This window comes from Lingula anatina, chromosome 2, assembly GCF_051362555.1.
Source record: "Lingula anatina isolate TDL-2025a chromosome 2, LinAna3.0, whole genome shotgun sequence".
NCBI lineage: Eukaryota > Metazoa > Brachiopoda > Lingulata > Lingulida > Lingulidae > Lingula > Lingula anatina.
The window spans coordinates 38,684,277-38,706,649 of NC_141768.1; the positions used below are offsets into that span (position 1 = coordinate 38,684,277).

Genomic DNA, 22,373 nt, shown 5'->3' on the forward strand with positions numbered 1-22,373 from the left:
TGTGCTTATATTATAATCCACATTGATGAAACTCCACATATAATTGGTCCAATGTGAAGTTAGATTTGATTGGTCAAAGAAGTTATATATGCTAATGCTCGACCTTCACTCTTTCTATTTCTTACCGTGTAAACACGAGGCAAAAAGTAAGGCTTTTGCCGCTTTCACCTTTGTGCAGCGAGTGTAGAACCTTACATACTACGGGTAAGTAAATTTAAAAGTTTGAAATACCTAGACTACAAACTAAATTGCAAGAGGCGATCTGTCTTACGCCGCTTATATGAATTTAGTCTAGGACAGAAATTGAAAACGTCGTGAGTGACACTTCGTAAACTTTATCTGCAGTGCCAGCTAGTGCTGTTAGGGGCGGGAAATTCAGTCCTACATGTTTGTTAATTGGCGTTTTAATCAAGCAGGATATGTCTAAATCATGATGGTATTTTACTCTGTTTTTACAGCATTTTCTCCTTTTTTAATTCTTATTACGGTCATTAAGTAGGAAACGTCTAATTAATGTTGTCGCTAGTATTTGGGGGGGGGGGGGGGGGGGTCGTACACCGTCCATGTATTTACGTTAGTTTCTAGCGTTCTACATTGATATAATTCTAATATCCAGCACGATGTTGTTTGAGGCCTACACGTTAAACCAAAATTTGCTTACCAATGCACACAGCTTAAGACAAAAGCATAAAAAGCCATGTACTCATATTTCAGTGATTTTTCTTGGGATGAACCAGCTTCAAATAGGGATATGTCCCTTTGAAAAAGGTTGAAGGAGCTTGGCTTAATTTTATCATGACTTAATACTTTGTACATGTAGTTGACCACTGTTCACTTCTTTGTTTTTTAGTTATAGTGCTGTCTGTACTGTAAGTTTTACTTTAAAACACTGCTCCTGAGAAGAACCAGATGGGTAGTTCTTACTCATTTTTCAATTTATCTCAAATTTGAATACTTCAGCCGTAAAAGAAATTTGTTATGGATAAAGTTAGATTTATACTCACTTATGTTCTAACATTGTAAGGATAAGTGGTGTACTACTTTGTTTATCCCCAGAACTGTCTTGTTTTTAATCATTTCTGTTAAATATTATATAGGAAAATGGAAGTTGATGGTGCTGGTGAGCGCTGGAATCTACAGGATGACCTGTCTGTGGACGACCCAGAGATGCATGCACTGATTAAGGCAGAGAAAAGACGCCAGATGTGTGGTCTGGAACTCATTGCCTCCGAGAACTTTGCCAGCAAGGCTGTGTTGCAGGCCCAAGGTTCATGCCTGAATAACAAATATTCTGAGGGACTGCCAGGACAAAGGTTTGGGTGTTTTTTTTTTTTTTTTTTTTTTTTTTTTTTTTTTTTTTTTTTTTTTTTTTGTGAGAATAAGGTAAAGCCTTATAAAGTAAAATTATATGATTGCGCTTGGTTGTGTAGGTCTCTGAAGAGAAGTTCTTATATAATGCTGTTGACCTTGATGCATTTAGGACAAATAGTGTTATCATATCAGCCCACCTGACTTTGACTGAGTTATAGGTTTAAAAACTAGGTAAATCGCCTGTTGTATAATCATGTATTTTTCCCTTTTTTGTAAGTGCAAGGGTTTAGATCTTAGAAAAAATAAGTTAGACAACATGATGCATATAAAATGTTCCCTGACTTTATTTTATTTATTTATTTATTTATACTTTTTTTATAGGTACTATGGTGGTAATGAAATTATTGACAAAGTGGAACGTCTCTGCCAGAAACGTGCATTAGAAGCATTTGGCTTGAAACCTGAGGAATGGGGAGTCAATGTCCAACCTCTCTCAGGGTCCCCAGCCAACTTTGCAGTGTATACAGCTCTGGTGGAACCCCATGGAAGAATCATGGGTCTTGACTTACCAGATGGAGGTCATCTCAGTCATGGTTTTATGACCTCATCAAAGAAGATATCTGCCACTTCTATTTTCTTTGAATCTATGCCTTACAAAGTTGACCCAGTCACCGGGCTGATAGACTATGACAAGTTACAGGAAAATGCCAAGTTGTTCAAGCCCAAAATGATAATTGCAGGTGAGAGGATTCATTATCTTTATATTTGTTTTTTTATGTGCATGAAGTAAACAGTTTAAAAATTGAACTACGCTCTTTTACAGGATGTATATTTTAAAATATCACTTTCCTATGCCAAAAAATAATTGGTCGAGCATAGAAAGATCTTCTTTATGACAATGTGGTTTGAGAATAGATTTCTTAGTGTCAGGCTCTGCTCTTTCTTAAGAGTAACAATAATATCAATATAAGAGGAAGGACTTACACAAGAAGATGCATAACTTGTAATGGATATTTCTTCACAGGTGTTAGCTGCTACTCCAGAAATTTGGACTATCAAAGATTCCGCCAAATAGCAGATGAGAATGATTCCTATCTCCTGGCAGATATGGCTCACATCAGTGGTTTGGTTGCTGCTGGAGTAGTGCCCAGTCCATTTGCATTCTGCGACATTGTCACAACAACAACGCACAAGTCACTCCGTGGTCCCAGGGCTGGGTTGATCTTCTTTAGAAAAGGTATGTTGACAAGTTTTAGATTGATACTATTGCTGAACTAAATAAACTGACTTGTAGTTTTCCTTTAGAAAATTAAAACTCATTCAATCAATTTTTCTGTTAATGAAATATTTAAAATACTTCCTCTGACAGCTTTAAACCTATCAGATCAAGTGGACTTAAACGTATAAAACGTGAATTTCTTTCAGGTGTTAGAAGAGTGGACAAGAATGGCCAGAATGTCATGTATGATATTGAGAAGAAGATCAATGATGCAGTGTTCCCTGGACTACAGGGTGGACCACACAATCACGCCATTGCTGGTAATTAGTGATTTCTTGTTATTAAACCAGTCAGTGAACAGTATTTACCCAACTACATTATTGAGTTGTTACAAAGTGATGCTGATTGTGCTGTTTTTGGATAGGGTGAACTTAATTACTGAAATTTTCAGCAAAAATTTTAGTAAATAGAACAATCCAACATTAATCTAGTCCGTAAATCTATTTCCTTGAAAATTATATTTAATCACTGTATATGTTTTAGCTTTGCTGTCTGATCAATAATTTCTGTAGAGCCAGGTGCCTTTTTAAAAAGAATTATTTGTGAAACTTATAAGGGATCATGGTTTCATTTTGTCTGACTGTAATTTGCATGAGGTGTATTCTGTTTCTTTGCAGCTGTTGCTGTTGCCTTAAAACAAGCTGCACTGCCAGAATTTAAGATTTACCAACAACAGGTTATAAAGAATTGTCAGGCCATGTGTAAGCACTTTATCAACAGAGGATACCATGTTGTTTCAGGTAAAATGATACATATTGTAAAGGTGGATAAATCATGCAACGCTTCTCAGGAATTGTTCATCATAAAATTTTTAAATATTTACAATATATATAATTTTGCTCAGACATAATATAAGGGGTTAAATGGATGAGATACATATGTATTAATTTCTTTTTCCTAAAATTTTCAGTGGAGGTAAATTGTTTTGTTTTAAACTTCATTGTAGTTATTTGTATTGTATTGTTTATGAAACACTGTCTGTTTAAAGGTGGAACTGATAATCACTTGATACTGCTTGACCTCCGTCCCAATAAGACCACTGGCTCCCGTGCAGAGAAGGTGCTGGAAGAGATCAGTATTGCTGTTAATAAGAATACCTGCCCAGGTGACAAGAGTGCTTTAAACCCTAGTGGACTGAGACTGGGGACACCTGCTCTCACATCAAGGAACCTGAAAGAAGCAGATTTTGAGAAAGTTGCTGAGTTCATTCATTTGGGTAAGAAATTAATTTGAAAATTGTTAATTGTACTATATTATTTTTTCCTAAAATTCTACTTTTGTTCTAGATTTTGTGTTCTGTTTCTGATATTTGTGAGTTTTTCAAGCTCTAGTTACTCCATAACTTAGAAAAAAAGGAAAATATAACCAGTGCATCTGCAGTATTTTACCATCAAGTCTTAGAAGATGCTATAATACAATTTTTTTTTTTTTTTTTTCAAATGAAAATTTGCTGTTTGATTGACCTTGTTGTATTTGCTACATTTCTCTTATTTGAAATTCAGGCATTCAGCTGACCACAGAGATCCAGTCTCAATGTGGCCCAACTCTGAGAGAGTTCAAGGCCAAGCTTGCTGAAGACCCGGCTGTGCATGAGAAGATAAAAGCTCTGCGTGAGCAAGTGGAAGCCTTTGCTCTTACCTTCCCTATGCCTGGACATGATGATTTATAACATGTTTGCCATTCAAAGAAATTGGAAACATAACAATTGTGATTGAAGCAACTTTTGCTAAAACCATCCAGTTCCTATATATATATGAAAAGCTGTGATTAGCTAAGCAGCAGGCTCATGATATTGCAATAAAGTTTTAAAATAATTATGTGACGTGCAGCTTTATGGAAGTCAAATTTAGCATCCCCTGCAGGTTAAATTTTAACTCCACTGGCAGGGTGTATTTTGTGAATTTTGAATGAATTGTAAAATTACATTTGTAATTCAATAGACTGATTTTATATAATGATAAGGTCACTTACATTGTACAATTTGATCAGGTATTTTCCTGCATTACTTTGTGAAACGCACAGGAAAATAAGACATATTGCATTGCACTGTCACAAACTGGGGGGCTTGTCAAAATATTTTTGCCCCAATAGATCATCAATTTGACCCCAAATCAAATTATCAATGTAATTAGTTCCTCAGTAATGCACAATTTGAATCTATACTTGGGAATATTCCAACTGTAGGTTTTTCTAAAGTTAATCACTCAAATAATATATGTTATTTGATATCCATTTTCAGTATATGATAACAAGGCTTAGAGATCTATTGGTATAAAAGAAAAAGGTATTTATCCTCAAGAGGTTCTATTGACATGTAGCTACATATTGTATTGATTTTCTTATCTACCCAATGTAAAGGACTTAAAATTGGTGTTTGTGGGATTTTGCTTATCATAGATAACATTCCTGTATTATGTGACTTAGCTATATGAAACATTGTATAACACATCCATAGGCTTCCATGCAATTATTGCACATATTTATAGACACTTTTTTTATGGTGTGACCATTATTTTATTTGCAGTGGGGTGAATTGACAAAGACTGTTGGGTAGCCATGGTATAGGGCAAATCCTGTATCTTCAGGATAGATTTTGTTTTGTTAAATGTAGATTGAAGAATTTATATTCAATATCAAACTGAGTTTATTGTTACTGTATCAAGATAACGTGCACTTTATAAAATGAAAGGAACTTGTTACTTAAAGATTTTTTATCATTGTTATGAATGAAATCACTGGTCCCCGTGATAAAAAAAATCAAGAATTCAGGACAAAAAAAAATCAATAATGATTGCTTTAGTTTTACCCGTAGGTAGTACAATGTACAGTAGTTTGATCCTGTAAGGAAAGTATGATTCTTTCTTCTATATTCAGTTTGTGTCATCAGCATTAAGATATGGTTCATATGTATAGTACTGCATATTGGAGAAAAACATCAGACAATTTTGGTTATGTTATATACTTCATAATTTGAGTTTTTGTTTGTGAACGTGATACAATTAATTCTCTCTTTCCCTTTAAAGGATATGGTACAATCAGCATGTCTTTTGCATTTTAAACTAATCTGACAACAATAACTTGGAATCGTACAAATATCTGTATTTTTCACTTGTTTACAATCACAAGTACAAAAGTACCTCAGTACTGGATGTGGATTTAAGTATGGACAAATGATATTATCATTGTAATATCATTGTTCAATATTTTAAATGGAATTTTGTCAAAGTATAACTAAAATAAATAAATGCAATCAGTGATGTTTAAAGATGCCTTGTTGGTGGATTTTCATGCTTTGCTCAACACATACTTGGCCCTCCATTCTATTTTATGTTGAACAGAAAATATTCCATGAGAAATTAGGAACATGTACAGGTACCATTATTATTGTTACCATACAATATGTGCCCTGAATTACAAGAATAAAGTTATGGCAGTGATCGTACAATAGATCCGATAAGTTGATCCGATCAGCATTTCCTTTTACCTAGTGCCACGATAAACCACACCAAAAATATTGAGATATTTAAATAGAACACGACCGATTATATCCATTTAAAAAGTTCATTTGTAAGACTATATTATGAGTTGCATAATGTTGATGGAGTCTACCACCAGGTGGCTGTTTTGTAACTTTATATCTGAGCACACCATGGATTCTTGTTAATTGTTGGAAGGGCTTTTCAGAATGACTTTACTCTTTCCAAGATTGCACTAAGTAAACGATATCGGCTGCTTTAAATCATTTAAATATACTTTTCAAAGCTGGTTATTAGGGCTGTGTGATGTCTTGATTTGCAGCGCTCCAAGCGCCAGAAAAATATAGGTCGTGACAGCCAGCATGTCTGTTGGAATATCTCCGCGATGGTGTTTATTCTCTGGTAAGTATGTTAAGGAAATCGGTTATGGTGAAGTTATGGCATAACGTTAGCCTTGTGCTAGCGTGCTCAATTTGAGAAAACGATTGCAATACGCCAAAGATCCGATGAAAGGGACTTAATCAGGATGCAGCAGCCGGCCGGTTGTTAACACATGAAGTTATGAAATCTGAAGTACTAGTACTGTAAGTGAATGCCACAGCTTGTCTTACACTAGACTTGCCTGTTGCGATTGACACTGGCAGTACATCATACTTGTGACAGTGACAACATTTACGCCAGTTTTGTGTTTTCTATAAAGCAAACGGTACGTTAATGTTTAAAAGCTTGAAACAAAAGCATTTTATGGAAATATTTTTTCACAAAACCTGCATGTAGTTTAGACTTAATATTTGTGTGAATATTATTATATTCTACATATGAACTTATTTCAAAAGATATATGTTGGTAGTAATGTCACGATGATAAGGGTGTCTATACTGGTATATACCCTATATAATATGGACATCATCATCCCATTGCTGACATTAAGTGAACCATAAAATTGTCACATAATCATTGGTTGTGCAGGTGCACATGACTACTGTAGTTGCAACTGCCTCAAGCTGCTTGACAATGGAGAACAACCTGTAATAATCTGGATCATATTTCCCTTAGTACTAACGATTGATCATTGTTAGGCCAAGTAGAAACTTGTTGCAGTCTAAAGTTTTGGTACTAGTATGTTTACCTGGGGGAAATTGGGCAGTGATTTGGAGTAAGGTCTTGTTTTTTTACTCAACAGTATAAATTAAAGAGACACACATACACAAACACACATGCACACACACATATATATATATCCTTTAATACGACTTAAATATTTTGTTGAATGTGATTTATTATGTCTTATCATTTGTAAATTAAATTGTTCATTTTATGCCAACGGGGAAATTTGTGATTAACAGCAAAAACCTTTATAATGATTTTGTTAATACAAATACAGGTACATACTTCATGAAAACCTTTGCTAAATATGATAAATGTGGACTTACAGAATTTTTCAGTGTTTTAAACAGGCTTAGTCACTGATGTTACACAAAATTTAACCTTGCTCAAAACATAAGCCCTTAAATTCAAACCAATGTGATGGAATTGTTCCATGCATGATTTCTTTCCCAATGTGTACTTCATTTTGATAAACTTTATTTATTTATTTATTTTCAGTGAGACATGTAGCAAAGCAGTTCCTGTCCAGAGGAGTCTGTACCACTAGCAGCAAGGCACAGAGTGTGGAGACCAGTACAGGAGCAGGGGAGGCAGCACACAAAGAGAATGCTGGGTAAATTATAAATAATTGGGTAGAGGATGATTGAGGGGAATTGGGTATATATATATATATATATATATAAATTCACAACTGTAAAAATCCTACAAATTTTAAGTGTCCCTTTTCCTCTCCTTCACAAAACATTCAAAGTTAATTTATTCATGAGTAGGACTTAATGAAAGCATTTTAAATGGCAACATCTACCATCTGTGTTGTTATAATAGTGTTGTAGTTACAGAACTGGTTTAAAAAAGAAATCTAAAAATTTAGGAAACACAGTACTGGGTTATTTCTGTATATTTTGTCTCTAATGGATGCATAGAATGCATAGCTGTATACTGTTTCAGTCTTTTTATTATTATTATTATTATTACAGCCCAAATCCCAAGACAGGTATTTTGATGTTGAACTTGGGTGGACCAGAAACTTTGGAAGATGTCCATGACTTTCTGTTGCGCCTTTTCTGTGATAAGGACCTTATTCCCCTGCCAGCTCAAAGGTCAGTATAGTTTGACATTGATGTAAAGCTGAAGAATGTGAAAGGTAATAGAACTTTATTGGATAAATGCATTTCCTTTGATAAGTATTCAGATATCCAAATTGGTCTAAATGAAAAAGAGAGGTTCAATGAAGCATCTCAAAATGATTTATTATATACACGTATCAGATCTTTTGTAAATATTCTTACCTTTGGATGAAGCATTTCGTTTCATTTTTTATTTTAATAATTTTTTTCAGTCGTTTAGCTAAATTCATTGCAAAACGTAGGACCCCAAAGATAATAGAACAATACAAAGAAATAGGTGGAGGCTCACCAATTAAGAAATGGACAGAAATTCAAGGCGAGGGAATGGTCAAGATACTGGACCAGATATCCCCTGAAACAGGTAGGTACAGCATACATGATGCTTCTGTAATTAGAAATTGGAATACTAAAATGAGAAAGGTTCATGGTGCTGGCAATGAAAGTAAAATGTCCTTTTTATTTGCAGCATTGCTTCTGGTTTTAGAGATGGTTTTCTACTTATATAATGGTGTGTGTATTAAAAGTAATGGAAAGAAAGTGAAAGATAATATTTAGTTTTTTTCCTCTCTTGGAGATAAACTGTGTCAAAACTCCTCACAGTAAATCTAGAACTTAACTTCCTGTCATTAAAAAAGCAATATTTATTTTCAGCCCCGCACAAATATTACATTGGCTTTAGATATGCAAACCCACTGACAGAGGATGCCATTGAACAGATGGAAAGGTGAGAGGCAGTTAGATTAAGATTATAAAGAATTTTTATGATAACATTTTGCCTCAAAATTATTATTATTATTATTATTATTGTTGTTTTTTTCTTGAGATTGATTAGAAAAAAATGCATTGCCAGATTAACTATCAATATTACAATTTTTTTATGAAAAGATCAGAAAAGGAAAAGTTTGGCATAAATTATAAAGGTTGTGTTTATAGTATTTATTAAAAGTCAATTAAAATTTTTTATAGTGATGGAATTCAGAGAGCAGTGGCTTTTACTCAGTATCCACAGTACAGCTGTTCCACAACTGGCAGCAGCATCAATGCCATCTATAGACATTATGCCAAGAGGAGCCAGGCCAGTGATATTGTCTGGAGTACGCTGGACAGGTGGCCTACACACCCAGGATTGGTGGAGGTTGGGAAAATTTTTTTTCTTACAAAACAATGTACCACATGTTGTTTGATTGTATTTATTTTTTATTATTTTTGTATTACAGTGTAACAATAAAAATAAATTACAAAATTGAATGAAGTTAAAAAGAAAACAACATACCAAAGTTATATACACATTTTGCTTGGTATACATTCTTTTGTTATTCACTTTAAGGCTTTTAAGCTGAACATCCAGGCTGAATTGGAGAAATTTCCTGAGGAAGATCAAGATGATGTTGTGATATTGTTTTCCGCACATTCTCTTCCACTTACAGTAAGGAATAAACACTAATATAACTGTACATTTTAAGTGAATGAAGAAGAGATTAAGGGTATTAAGTAATGTTTTATGCATACCTTTTGCTGTAATTCTTTATTTGAGTGTTTTACTAAGTACATAATGAAGACATTTTTTGGCAATTTGTGAAGACTAGTTGCTTTGAATCATTACTAAAGCAAATGGTTTTTGCTCTTGTTGTCTCAGGTTGTAAACAGAGGAGACCCCTATCCTTATGAGGTGGCAGCCACTGTGGACAGAGTGATGGAGGCCTTGGGCAATACTCACTCATATAGACTTGTTTGGCAGTCAAAGGTTATAGATACTGTGACAGTGATGCATAAGTTAACGATTCCATCTTTTGAACAGTAGCCATATAAAAACATGGTGTAAAGGGTATAGACACAGAACAAGTTCACAAATCAAAAGAAGATGAGCATGATTTTCATAAAGCATTTGAGCTTAATTTTAAGGCCGTCCTTGATAAACAACATGATAATATGAACATATATTTGTCCTTAGGTTGGTCCGCAACCATGGTTGTCACCACAGACAGATGCAGCCATCAAGGGACTTGCAAAGAAGGGTAATAAGAATATCCTGCTGGTACCCATAGCTTTCACCAGTGATCATATAGAAACCCTGTTTGAATTAGATCTGGAATATGGGCAGACATTGGCTGCTGAGGTGAGAGCTGAGGCATTCCTGGGTGTTGTATGTATGTTGCAATTAACAGATAAAGCCTGCTGCCCAAGAGTCAGTTTAATTGTACAAGTTTCTTTTGTAGAAATGGACCTGCTGAGTCTTTGGGTGATGCACTTAGATAAAGATTAATGAAAGAGATGTTAATGGTATGCTCTAAAAGGGAATTTCCAAAAAATACTAAATGAAAACTTGTTTTTCTCTATATTTTACAGGCTGGTGTAAAGATGATCAGGCGTGCAGCAGCTTTAAATGATCATCCAGTTTTTATACAGGTACAGATTTTTTCAACTTTAACTCTTTGTTTGAAATATTTGGTAGTAAAGAGAAGGGGTTAGAAAATGTGGAAAATTATAATGGGTGCATATCTTTGTATTGGCTTAACAAGATTTTTACCATTATGACAAATTATTTTGGTAAAAAGTCAGTGATACTTTATTTTAGTAATCACACTTTGATGATTTAAATTGATAGGGTAGATTAATTTTTTTCAAACCAATGAAAGAAGTCCATGTAATAAGTTGTGAACCACAGATATATTAAAGTAGGGGATTGTTGCACGTCATGCATATTTCAGTTTTTAGTTTTCCTTTTGATAAATATATAACCTTTTATTTGCAGGCCCTTGCTGATCTCGTTAAAGGCCACCTCCAGTCGAATGTTGCATGCTCTAAACAGTTACCATTGCGGTGCCCAGGGTGTGTGAATGCTACGTGTGGGCTGGCAAAAGACTTCATGGCTCGCAATCAGAAGTTATTAGATATTTTTCAGCAAGGAGACATTTTGTTGGAAAAGGAAAAAGCTAAAATGTGACTTTGTTAAGAGAGTTTATTACAATATAAATTGGTACTGCAGTTGCATGATTATTCATTCACAGTATTCTAAGAATCCTTAGAGATAGTAGTTGAAATCTAATTAATTTCACATTCGTTATTTCTTAACGTAAATAAATCCTGCATGGCCACATAGGTACTAAAAAAATGATACAAAAATAGGAGTCTCTGCCAGCAAAACTTTCCATCATTTTGTTAGTATTATAAAGGAATAGAAATCTCTAAACATGCACTGTGTTCTTAATCACTCCAAATGTTAGTATCGGTCAGTTCCGACTCGTCGCTGCTGAAGTCCTCTTCTGAAGCGCAAGCATAGCAGATGTGCTGCAAAGAAAAAAACATTCTATCAACTTATTGATATAACATGGGGGTAGTGGTTCTCATTTCATTTGTACCAAAATTGTAAAAATATAAATAAAAAGACAATTTCTTGTTGATTTCATTTGTTGCTTGTTTTGTATTACCTTTACATCTTTCCAGCATTGTTTGCAATATACGAAGTTGCAACCAGGAGTGGCACAAATATGGAACTCTTTATTCTGGGGCTCTTCACAGATAAGACAACGTTTTTTGCCCATGCCCATAATTTTAAGGCAGCTACATAGTCTGGGGAACTGGTTAATGAGGGCCACTGAGAGGTCTGTCCTCATCTGAAATAAAGTTATGGATTATTCAGTTTACAGCAGGGCCATTGCTGCAGGTATGGCTTATATTTTACCACCTGTTAGACAACAAGATTTCCGTGTGACATGCTTTTTCTCACTCACAGGTTGCGTGTACAAACATTACGTAAGTGACAACAGACCGATTGCTGGATGAATTCCGATTTCTTCACCAAGCACTTTCATGCCCATACGTTTCTTTTAACCCTTCAACTATGAAAGTGCCTCAAAATTTGGACAGTTTTCTCCAAAAAAAGTACTGTAGTGTAACTCTTTACTCTTACTGTAGAGATGGCATGTCAATTTATAACCTAACCAATACATTGGCCATCTGTTCCAAAACTAAAGAATAAAGTAAATTCAATCTCATCGTTTGACGGGCGATTGCAAATAACAAGGAATTGAACGTACTACTTTCATACGGCCGCAATAACTGGTATGTTCCTTAAAAATGGAACAGGTAACCGTTACATGTTTTGTTTTTTAAAGTTACGAAAATGCTACTACTTCCTTTCTAAAGGTTTTCAAAAGAGACGGTACATACACCACATGTAGGGTTCCAATACTCTGCAATTGCAACACGAGGTGCCTACACACGTGAACCCAACAATTGACGTATATTTCTTACCGAAAGTTTATTTTCTCTTGCCAAGGATTTTATTCTGTGGCGCATGTGACGTAGGAAACCTTTCCTTTTCTTGAGCATGTCGTTGTAAAGGTATAAGATGCGCTTTTTCTCTCGCTAGAATAGAAAAAGTGAATGGACATTAACGTTTGTTTCTTTCGAAATGTCATTTGCGAATAAAAGCTGTCGGTACTACAGGCGAGGGAACGACCACAGAGTTTTCTTCAACATTTTGTTAGTGCAATTATGTAATATCGAGGTAAACACTTTACAGTTGCGTCTTGACATTGCACAGAAAGGGGGAATATTGGGTTTTGTCTGCTCACGCTACCACCCAGCAATGATGCCTGACATTCAAAGCAACTACCTATTTGTTCCAAAACTAGTTATCACCACTCGATCATTTCCTCGATTTGTTAAATAGTGAGCTACCTTTGGATAAAAGAACGATGCCACTATGCGACGTAGCCTCAGCCCGTACGCTTCCAAGAACATGAGGAACCAGACGGCCAGGTATACAGCGACTATCTTCCATATGTAATCACTCGGCATCATACTGGGCTGGGGAAGACATTCTGCAAAAGAGACTATTTTTAGTTGCTCTGGCCTAATTATCAACCTGCTAGTACTTGCTAGTTTGTGCTATAAAATGACATATTATTTCGGAAAATGGTTACACTTGGACACACTGATTTTTTTTCTGTGTTGCCTTTTTATCAAGGAATTTCTTGGTGCTTCAAACGAATGTTCTGAAATAATGTTATTGTCAGCAAGAAAAAAAGTTACTATATTATGTATGAATGTATGAGTATAACTAACCAAAGTTCGTGCTGTAGCTGTCCAGGATATGTTTGCGATTGAACCCCTTCAACAAGGATTTGACCATCTGGCCAATAACTCCTTTGCCATAAATGATCAGCTGAATGTGGTGCTCTCCTTAAAAATAACGAATTAAGCATTATACACAATCTATATTTTTTCTCCTCCGTCCTGAGTAATATGCAATCATTTCCTAAGATCACAGACAAACTCTATTCATGATGGTTGATATTGATTATTATATATGCAAAACATGCAATGAGTTTTCGCGACTTAGTATTAATTGATTATGTAACTTCTTTTATGTAATCAAAGTAGCAATATGTAAGAGGTCATTCAGAACAGCAGACTAACAGATCCGCGGATCAAATATGGACGATCCACTTGAATGTTTGTTGCGTAATCCCCGCGGGGAATCTATTCAGTGTCGAATCGCGAATTAAGTGGCTAGCTTTTTAGCACCATATTTGATCTGCGGATCTGTTACTCCGCTGTTCTGAATGCGCTCTAGGAGAACTATGGCTCTATTCCCATAGATTTTAGATCGATCTATCCCCGCAGGGAGTCTCACTAGATTACTGTCAGATAATCCGACTTAAATGTCCGTCCCGCCTACTACAAGCTGTAAGGGGGTAATTAACTTTCGTGTCCGCCCGGCTGACAGCTATTTAGCGTGAACCCCCAGGGAGTTAGGTCGATCTAAATTAGGTCGATCTAATCTATGGAAATGGGGTGTATGTTGCGTGCCCTAAATGCTTTCATAAACTCATAAACTCCTCTCTCTCTCTCTCTCTTACCTGATTGGTGATATTCGATTTTGCTGTGACGTGATATAATGGCCAGCACTTCGTATACCAACCGGTCTACAAATATGATTATCCCCGCAGTTATCAGACGCACAAAAAGAACAAAGGTGCTTTTTCCCTAAAAGTATATAAAATATGGTATTCTGTCAACTTAACCAAAAAATACATATTACAATTCTAACTGCTGTTTGATTTCGAAAAAGGACGCTCATTTGCTGAAGTGTTTTGTTCTTGTAAACTTTCAGAAGTGACTAAAGCAAGGATGGCTTAATAAACATTCTCATATAAGCAAACTATGCAACAAATACAGCTATCCTCCAGTTATTTTCTCACCAGTTTTGCCTTTTCCGGGCCCATCAATTTGACGTTTTGGGGTTCCACTCGTTCCTTTTTTTCTACTCTTTTCAATGGAAGCAGTGTCATTTTGTTCTAGAAATAAATACGTTTTTTGTTATTTTTGGCATCACAGACAACAAACTTGTCCGCTTAAAATGTATTATGAAGCTGTTATGCCGTTATGGACTCGTTATACTGTTATGCACAGTAAACACTGCAGTGGAAAAAAAAGGGAAAAAAATAGGAAAAGTTGTCGTAAAAGAGCACCTGTTTATTTCTTCTTGCGTCTATCCTCTTGAAGTATTTTGAAATGTAAATGTTGTCGTGGCCAAAGTTACTGACGTATCGTTTGTGGTAGGAATATGCCCTGGAATATAATGTTACATTGCCATTTATTCAACTGTTTGGTTAAGTTACTACATTGGCGTAATTGGAAGTGAATACATGATTTGAAATTTACAATGAAAAAACGCCAGTCTTGCTGCATGATTAGTTTAGCAACAGCTTGAGATGATTTCTTCCCCACTTGAAAACAATCGCTAAACCAGTCAGTCTTAAGTCCTTAATGCTGTAAAAAAAAAAACTATATATACGTCATGAGTATAGACGTCATGATATACAGGGGTAGATATTTAAATTATTATATTTTAAGTTTATGTATTAGTCCCCAATGTTACAAGCGAACAGCGTAGGTTGGAATTATACGAACCCCATGCTGGTACCACGCTATGATATGTACGTTTTACCAATGTTGTCCCCATTTGTCACAATATGGTGTGTTTATCGGGGTATGACTTTAACCAATGAGGTTTTTTCATACGAGCTACATGCATGGAGCTTATTGCTTTTACCTACCCTATGAATACCCGGATGAATAGGAAGGCGAGTATTCTTTTGATCATCAAAGTAATGAAGTCAAACCATGTTTTGCGTTTTTCAAATTCATACTTTATGGCCTGCGTGACGTCTTGTGCACTCATCTGTTCCAGTTTCTCCACGCCAGTCGAAAGCTGGAACATTGAAAAGTGAATATTCAACTATGAGTCAATGTTTTTTTTCTAAGCTTTTAAAGATTTTTATCTTATAAATTGAAACACATGCAGCGGCTTGCTTTTGAGTTGGCTGCTCTTCAATAACAAATGTTTGACACCAAATAAGATCCCAAAGCCTGTTTTAAAATGTATAGGCTTGAATGTTAATCACAAAGCACCATGCATTGTACCTTGTATTGCATGTTTACGTTGAATTTCTTATCAACTTCTTTGGCTGCTCTTTCAGCTGTTTCATAGCCATCTCCAAAACCTTTATTCACTTCTTCCATGGAAGTACAGTCAATGCCAGTAAATGTCTGCATCCCTTTGGGAAGTATAGAAATAACCTTGGTTAATATGTAATGATTTATGTAAGATATTGAACTGATTACTTTTAGTGAAGTAGGCTATACGTATGAACTATTAATGTTGTTTTCAATAAACAGATATATCGTCACAGTGACGACTAAACGGTTTATCTCAATTGCATGGCTATACTTTCTATATATTCGACTAACACTCACATCTGATTACTTCGCACAGTGACTTAAGATTGAACAAGTCGCACAGATTTTTGATCAGGGGTATTGGGTCAAGAGCTTTTTTGCAATTTGTCACAACTTGATCGATTCTGCCTCTGCACCAGTTTATTCCAGCATTGTAGATATCTAGATGTAAAAGTAAAAAATGTAAATAATTATCATATATATAACAGGTCTAAACATATTCAAATATTACTGAGTGGTGTTGACACCAAATGCAATAACTACACACACACACACACACACACACACACACACACACACACATATCAAATAACAGGCCCGTTTATAAGCTCAAAAATCATTTGTTAAAATGTTCTTTCTTGGTGTTTAGCTTTGATTAGGTTTTCAAAATAATTAGAATCTCTATTATTGATTGATGGTATAAACACGTACACGCTACTTAATGAACATTAGATACTTTGAAGTATTTGATACATTTAAATCTGTAAAATAATAGAGCTATGTAGCTTAATCTATAGGAAATAAAATCGCCACAAAATAGATAAATGGGTAAACAAACGTTCTTAGATTATTATCAGCAAGCAGACCGATTATAATATAATTTGGTCATTGTGATATTCAGTAAATCAATGGGATTGTTTGTTTCGGTTTTGGAAACACCTCTGGATACACCGTGGCGCATTATGAACAATAACAGAGAAAACCAGTGTACCTTCGCATTTATAGTCCAGTTTTCTTTCAAATTTCTCTTCCTTCACCTGTCCCTTGGACATCCCTGGCTTAATCTTGTGACTTTTTTCGATCCTTTGACTTCTGCTAACTTTGAATCCTACGTCTGCTTCGTCCGTTCTTCTTTTCAGCTCGCCTGATTCCTTATCAACCTCGACCTAGGATCAACAGGTAAGTATTTTATATAGATGTGGGCATTTATACCGTATGGAACCACCTTTAAGGACAATGATGTTTTAAAGTGCCAATGGCGACTCCCTTTTTGCTCGTTATACGCTCATCGTCATCGTTTCTGATATACACATAAACCCAGAGTGCTTTTTAAAGGGAAATAAATAAAAAAATAAATGAATAAATAAATAAATAAACAAAGGAAAGAAATGAAAAATACAAGATAATCGTGTAATACGATGTCACACGCAGCTTGTTCAAAGACCAAGTTACATGTTTTTGTTCAGTTTAAGCGATTAAAGCGAACTTTGCTTACGAATTGTTCATTACTCTTAATGTCTCGATTTTTAAGAGCCCCGGCCCCTTCCCCGGAAGATCCCCCCCCCTCCTTTCTCTTATAAAAAGAGATAAAAGCTATTTTGATTAAAGTATTTAGACTTTTTTGATTGAGGTATTTTACAACATGGCCGTTAGTGATAACAGCACAGAATACTGACCACCGTGAAGGCTTTCGTCTTACCTCAGTCTCAATCGGTTTAAATGCGGTTCTAATTTTGGCAGCGGTTTTCTTGATAAGGAGCGACTCCCTCTGCATATCCATTAGGGCGTGGTGTATGGGCTGAAACTTGAGATCCATTCTCTTCATTGTCTGGTTCATCATGAGCTCTGTGCTGCACGATATCACTCTCGTCACTTCTTCTGCATTGAACATGATGTTGGCTATTGGTCCTGAAAATTATATGTAGAAAAAGGCGGCATAAAAATCTTAGACAGCCAATTTTTTGTTGTGTAATGAATGAATAGCTGTTTTAGTAATTGTAATCCCATCAACCAATTAGGCCTACTAGTACTTATTGAACAACAGTCCCCAACAATCCCCATCCATAAATAGGCCTACATGTATATATGCATTTTTAGAAACTTTTAACTGTTAAATAGATTTGATTTATTCACTAAATAACAGTTTAAACATATGATGAATTACATGATGATTGAATAATCATATTTGGTAATTCAAATAAGCGTACCTGTAAGGAGATAGGCGATGGCAAATGTCCCAATGAAAGAGCGCCCTTCTTTCCCAAAAAACTGTGGAATGACGAGCCCGGAAATGCAACGAACTTGTACAGACATGGCACAGCCCACTGCGAGAGCAAAAGCAAGCATTCCTCCAAGTGCATATCGCACAGTGTCTGCAAAAAGCATACGGTCTACCACGGCAAAATACAGGCCTGAAAAAGTGTATGACACTATTCAAATGAAATTACTAGTGAAGGGGTATAGAATACATCGAAAGTAATTCAAGCATCCTGAAACAAAGATTGGTCGAAAAAAATAGGTGCACATGGAGAGACCTCAATATAACGATTAATCAAAAAAATTAAAAAACTTACCGGCTCCTAGTGCCAAACCAAATGGGAACCCTATTAACGACTTTAACCATATGTATTCGTCAGGGCCACTCCTGTATATTCGATATAAAACAGAGCGCCTGTACGCACGCATACATTTCTGTATGCGTGCTCCCATGTTTGACAGGCAACAACAGTTGTTAAGCTTGACGTCACTGACAAAAAAATGCGTCATCTTTATTTTAATAACGTGTTTGACATGACGTCACATGACGTTTTTTCCTCTAGAAGCGATGTGAATCTAAATGCAATTATATCGTAGGTCTACATAACACAAAAACCAACACTTTTCATCAACAGCGTTACATATTGGTAAGTCTTCATGATTTAAAAAAAAGTGCTTTTTTCTTTTTTTTTTTTCTTTTTTGTTCATAACTTATTGATGAAAAGATAAAGAAACCACATTTTTTTGCACGCGAAATCTACATTTTGCAACACTGCTTACGTACATACTGATTATTGTTCTCCGACAAGAGTAATCTGCGTCGATAGAATCGAAATGCTAATTATCGAACCTATGATGGCATTATCTGCCCTTATTACGCAAGGTACTGTTAAACGCAAAAAATGTAGATCTGTTACGATACATATATAGGCCCTACCCTATGGGTATGCCCGTGAAACTCAGAGTTGAGGTTCACACATCTCTCGTGTTTATTCATTTATTTAAGTGTGTGTGTGTGTGTCTGTGTGTTTGTGTGTGTGTATAGTCCCATTCCAACTCTACAAACAACGTGACATTTTGGGGTGGCGTTTTTGTTCCTCCACTCTAACAATTATATAGCCTACTTACAGTAAACACCCAAGCCGTGCTGCGTACACCGTACATATCACTGTAAGTCTACTGTGTGAAAGGAGGCAAAATACCAGAGTTAACTCTCTATACTAAACGTGCTTTTGCCTTCGTAGTTCATCCCCTTGAATTTATTAATACATTTTTTTCTTTATCACATATCTTTATGGCATCCATCGATATATCGAGTGACCGCCACAGAAATCATGTTAGTTCAAAATCCGAGTATAAAAAAATGTCGTTTTTTTTATTTTTTAATTTTATTTATTTATTCATTGATTTATTTATTTTACTTTTATTTTTATTTTTACTTATTTATTTATTTATTTATTTATTTATTTATTTATTTATTTATTTATTTATTTTTTTTTTTTGTCTTTTAATAAGCATAACCTTCCTTCTGTTTAGGGTAGCCACTTTAAACGGAATTTTGTAACTCAGAGACTTTAGAACCTCGCATCTCGACCAGGTCGCAATGTAGCAAGGGTAGTCATCACAAACAAAAGCTGTATTTTCTCAAACCACTCTTTGACCAATCTACGAAATTTTATTAGCAGCACAATCTACCCAAATATTGTTGAGTAAGCCATTTTTTTACAAGCTTAATGGTATTCAGTATATTGCGTAGTTTCGCGTTTTGTAACAGCTGGAAAAAACATGGGAAGAAGTCGTAGGTGCAAACCAACACCCTGTCAGTACCACAACCTCAACAACATGAAGTAATTAAAAAACGACAAAATGGGTTAACCTGATATACTAAAGCTATATGACTACTTTGCTTGGTTGGTTGATTCGCTATTAGGCTCCATGGAGTTGCAATTCATTTTCCCTCAATAAGAGGATAGTTTGCTCAGTACCTAAGTTATTCTTTGAAGTATTGAAACAGAATGAGATTACTTAAGGCAGGTCAGTCCCTTGGGTTTTCAGCTGATGTAGTAGATAAGTAGCAAATGCCGTGATTGTGGGAATGGTAATAACTTTAAAGATAACCAACGATAACAGATGGCGCAAGTAAGATCAATTACAAAATTAACATTTGCAAAAGTGTATTATTTATTTTTTTCCCCTTGATTTCAATTAAACACTCCCTAAATACTGATGCGACATTGTTACAGATTTCTTCTTACGACAAAAGTCATTATTTTCAGATTAAGATTTGGGATATTTTTAGCTGGACAAGATGTGCAGGCCATATTTGTTGGGTGAATGTCGAAGGATATGGGATATTATAAAATTAGCAATTTTTGTGCTCCTCTCCTTAAAGTAGGCCTAACCTTTTTTAAATATAAGATACAAGATAATCGCCCAAAATGTCAGTATTCCGTATTATTCCACTGAGGACTGTTGTTGTGGTGGTTTAATTGCTAAAATTGAATGTCACTGTCATTTCATATAGCTTCTTTACATCAATTTAACAAGAAGGTGCCTGTCATGCAGCCTTGTGAAGCGTGTTTAAACCTTTCTGCGAAGTGATTATTGTTGTTAAATCTGGCTTGGTTCTTACGCATTTCGAAACCATGTACAGTACGCATTATCTTTTGACAAATTTTTGTGCAGTGCAATATACTCATTTTCCGACTTGGTTTGGATTTTTCTGTAAAAACTGGATTTAGAACAATGTTAAGTAAGTTATACAATGGAGACCTTTCTTGGAATTTCTTTATAAACAGTTTAATTCCATTAGCTGATCACCTTCCGTGCGAAAAGAGTCGAAACATGTCAATCTAATGATAAATCACTCGATATGCTAATCGTTGTAGAGTGATCTTGATAATGTGTATAGAGTAAAACCGCACCTATCATCTCGGGCAGACCAATCGGAAGTTCGAACCACTCAAATTAAAGACATCCTTTTTTCTCTTTCTCCATTGTTTTTATCATAACCTGCTCTGAGTCGTTTGCTTCTCTACGACCTGAATCGTGACAGCTCATTAAAGAAATGTTACGAAAATGTTCAAACAACAACAGGAAATAAGTTGGCTTAAGCTGCCAATCCGCTAATAAGACAATCGTGGTGGCAGCCTTGGTAGTGCCTGGTGGAACTGCGTGCGCTCTTCTTAATTGGACACAGGTTGATGGCAGGGAGCATGCTTTTATCAATATAGGTTATCATTTGGGTCGCGATACATTTGTTGGTCAAAAATGATGTTTAAAGCTGATATCCCCGATTATGAGGCAACATATTGCCTATTCAAGTTATGAAATGTTCTTGTTTGTTCTATGATGTAAACGTGGTATCAGCTGAATGCCATTTGTCAATCGATGGTTTATGTTTCTTGTTTCCGTTGTATTGATCACGGCGCTACATTTACAAAAAAGTCATAAACGAGCCTCTGTGGTCGAGGTTCTTTGCACGACGCTTTGTCGAGTTAGGGTTAACCAGCAAGAAGTTGTCGATGGTAGCTTACATGTGTCCTGCCAAAATATATGCGTTGCCAAAATAGGTAGGCCCCAGATGTGCATTCTACTGATAACTCTCAAATGAATTTAGACTTTGTTCAAAATAATTTTCAAATGGGATGCTAAAAAATGTTTGAAGTTCAAAGCTCAAATTTCTGAAATATGATGGCTAAAAAGGTGCAATGTATAATAAACTTTTTTCAGTGTGGAGCCGGCCACTGAACCTGTATTTAGCGGGCGTAACATTAAAAACATTCTCAGGCCATCCCCTCATTTAACTACCCCATTGCAGTTATTTGTAAATTCATTCATATCTTTTTTAATGTTTTAAAATAAAACATTGCAATTTAAATATTTTATGCTTTCATACTTGTTTATCACTAGACATGCCTATTTTGGCAGGCCGCCTGCTGCTGTCTGTTTCAATGACGTGGTGAGAGATATCTGGTTATGAAATACGACTGATTTTTACCTAGATATTTTGATGTAAAAACTATGGTGTTATAGCTCAAATGAAAATCCCCCCCCCCTTTCAACTTAGATCTCCATAATATTTGTCTCATATTGGTTACAGCCTCTATTTTTATTTTGTTTCCAAGATTAAAAGTACACAGTAGGCCTACGCCTTTAAAATATTCGCAGAGTTACACCTTCTATGTCTACATATCCTAATCATACACTAATCTTTCCGAATTCCGACCTTAAAACCCTACAAATACGAGCACCTGACGTCAAAAGTTACTTCTGATATATACAGAAAGAAATGGCGTTCTAAATGACTGCCCAGTTATTTACAACTAAAACACTGGAATAAAACAT

General features: G+C 35.5%; 3 protein-coding genes across 3 annotated transcripts; 2 read left to right on the forward strand and 1 right to left on the reverse strand.

Moving 5' to 3' along the window:
- The first annotated feature begins 15 nt into the window (after nucleotides 1–15).
- Nucleotides 16–5,855, forward strand: LOC106152198 (serine hydroxymethyltransferase, cytosolic). The gene is made up of 8 exons (XM_087003808.1): nucleotides 16–204; nucleotides 1,098–1,313; nucleotides 1,693–2,051; nucleotides 2,336–2,548; nucleotides 2,737–2,850; nucleotides 3,208–3,330; nucleotides 3,579–3,806; nucleotides 4,093–5,855. Exons 2-8 carry the CDS (start codon nucleotides 1,102–1,104, stop codon nucleotides 4,257–4,259), a joined length of 1,416 nt encoding a protein of 471 aa, XP_086859934.1. The 5' UTR covers nucleotides 16–204; nucleotides 1,098–1,101; the 3' UTR covers nucleotides 4,260–5,855.
- A 435-nt stretch (nucleotides 5,856–6,290) lies between these two features.
- On the forward strand, nucleotides 6,291–11,701 carry LOC106152172 (ferrochelatase, mitochondrial). The gene is made up of 11 exons (XM_013525670.3): nucleotides 6,291–6,468; nucleotides 7,672–7,786; nucleotides 8,151–8,273; nucleotides 8,513–8,661; nucleotides 8,952–9,024; nucleotides 9,267–9,435; nucleotides 9,628–9,726; nucleotides 9,937–10,044; nucleotides 10,252–10,416; nucleotides 10,647–10,706; nucleotides 11,053–11,701. Exons 1-11 carry the CDS (start codon nucleotides 6,429–6,431, stop codon nucleotides 11,242–11,244), a joined length of 1,293 nt encoding a protein of 430 aa, XP_013381124.2. The 5' UTR covers nucleotides 6,291–6,428; the 3' UTR covers nucleotides 11,245–11,701.
- On the reverse strand, nucleotides 11,438–18,498 carry LOC106152152 (E3 ubiquitin-protein ligase DCST1). Its single transcript, XM_087003807.1, has 15 exons — nucleotides 18,344–18,498; nucleotides 17,978–18,181; nucleotides 17,470–17,678; nucleotides 16,762–16,936; nucleotides 16,068–16,211; nucleotides 15,735–15,868; nucleotides 15,368–15,522; nucleotides 14,780–14,879; nucleotides 14,510–14,605; nucleotides 14,168–14,294; nucleotides 13,371–13,487; nucleotides 12,984–13,126; nucleotides 12,555–12,668; nucleotides 11,729–11,914; nucleotides 11,438–11,588 (listed from the first exon to the last, which is right to left on the reverse strand). The coding sequence occupies exons 1-15, from the start codon at nucleotides 18,477–18,479 to the stop codon at nucleotides 11,505–11,507; spliced, it is 2,124 nt and encodes a 707-aa protein (XP_086859933.1). The 5' UTR covers nucleotides 18,480–18,498; the 3' UTR covers nucleotides 11,438–11,504.
- Nucleotides 18,499–22,373: the final 3,875 nt, after the last annotated feature.

Excerpts from the sequence above, each read along its gene's own strand:
- LOC106152198 (XM_087003808.1), top strand. The coding sequence starts at position 1,102 with ATGGAAGTTGATGGTGCTGGTGAGCGCTGGAATCTACAGGATGACCTG. Across the intron at positions 1,314-1,692 it reads GAGGGACTGCCAGGACAAAG|GTACTATGGTGGTAATGAAA; the intron begins GTTTGGGTGTTT and ends CTTTTTTTATAG. Across the intron at positions 3,331-3,578 it reads AGGATACCATGTTGTTTCAG|GTGGAACTGATAATCACTTG; the intron begins GTAAAATGATAC and ends GTCTGTTTAAAG.
- LOC106152172 (XM_013525670.3), top strand. The coding sequence starts at position 6,429 with ATGTCTGTTGGAATATCTCCGCGATGGTGTTTATTCTCTG. Across the intron at positions 9,025-9,266 it reads GCCATTGAACAGATGGAAAG|TGATGGAATTCAGAGAGCAG; the intron begins GTGAGAGGCAGT and ends AATTTTTTATAG. Across the intron at positions 9,436-9,627 it reads CACACCCAGGATTGGTGGAG|GCTTTTAAGCTGAACATCCA; the intron begins GTTGGGAAAATT and ends ATTCACTTTAAG.
- LOC106152152 (XM_087003807.1), bottom strand. The coding sequence starts at position 18,479 with ATGGGAGCACGCATACAGAAATGTATGCGTGCGTACAGGCGCTCTGTT. Across the intron at positions 14,295-14,509 it reads GCCCGGAAAAGGCAAAACTG|GGAAAAAGCACCTTTGTTCT; the intron begins GTGAGAAAATAA and ends ATATACTTTTAG. Across the intron at positions 13,127-13,370 it reads CAGCTACAGCACGAACTTTG|AATGTCTTCCCCAGCCCAGT; the intron begins GTTAGTTATACT and ends TCTCTTTTGCAG.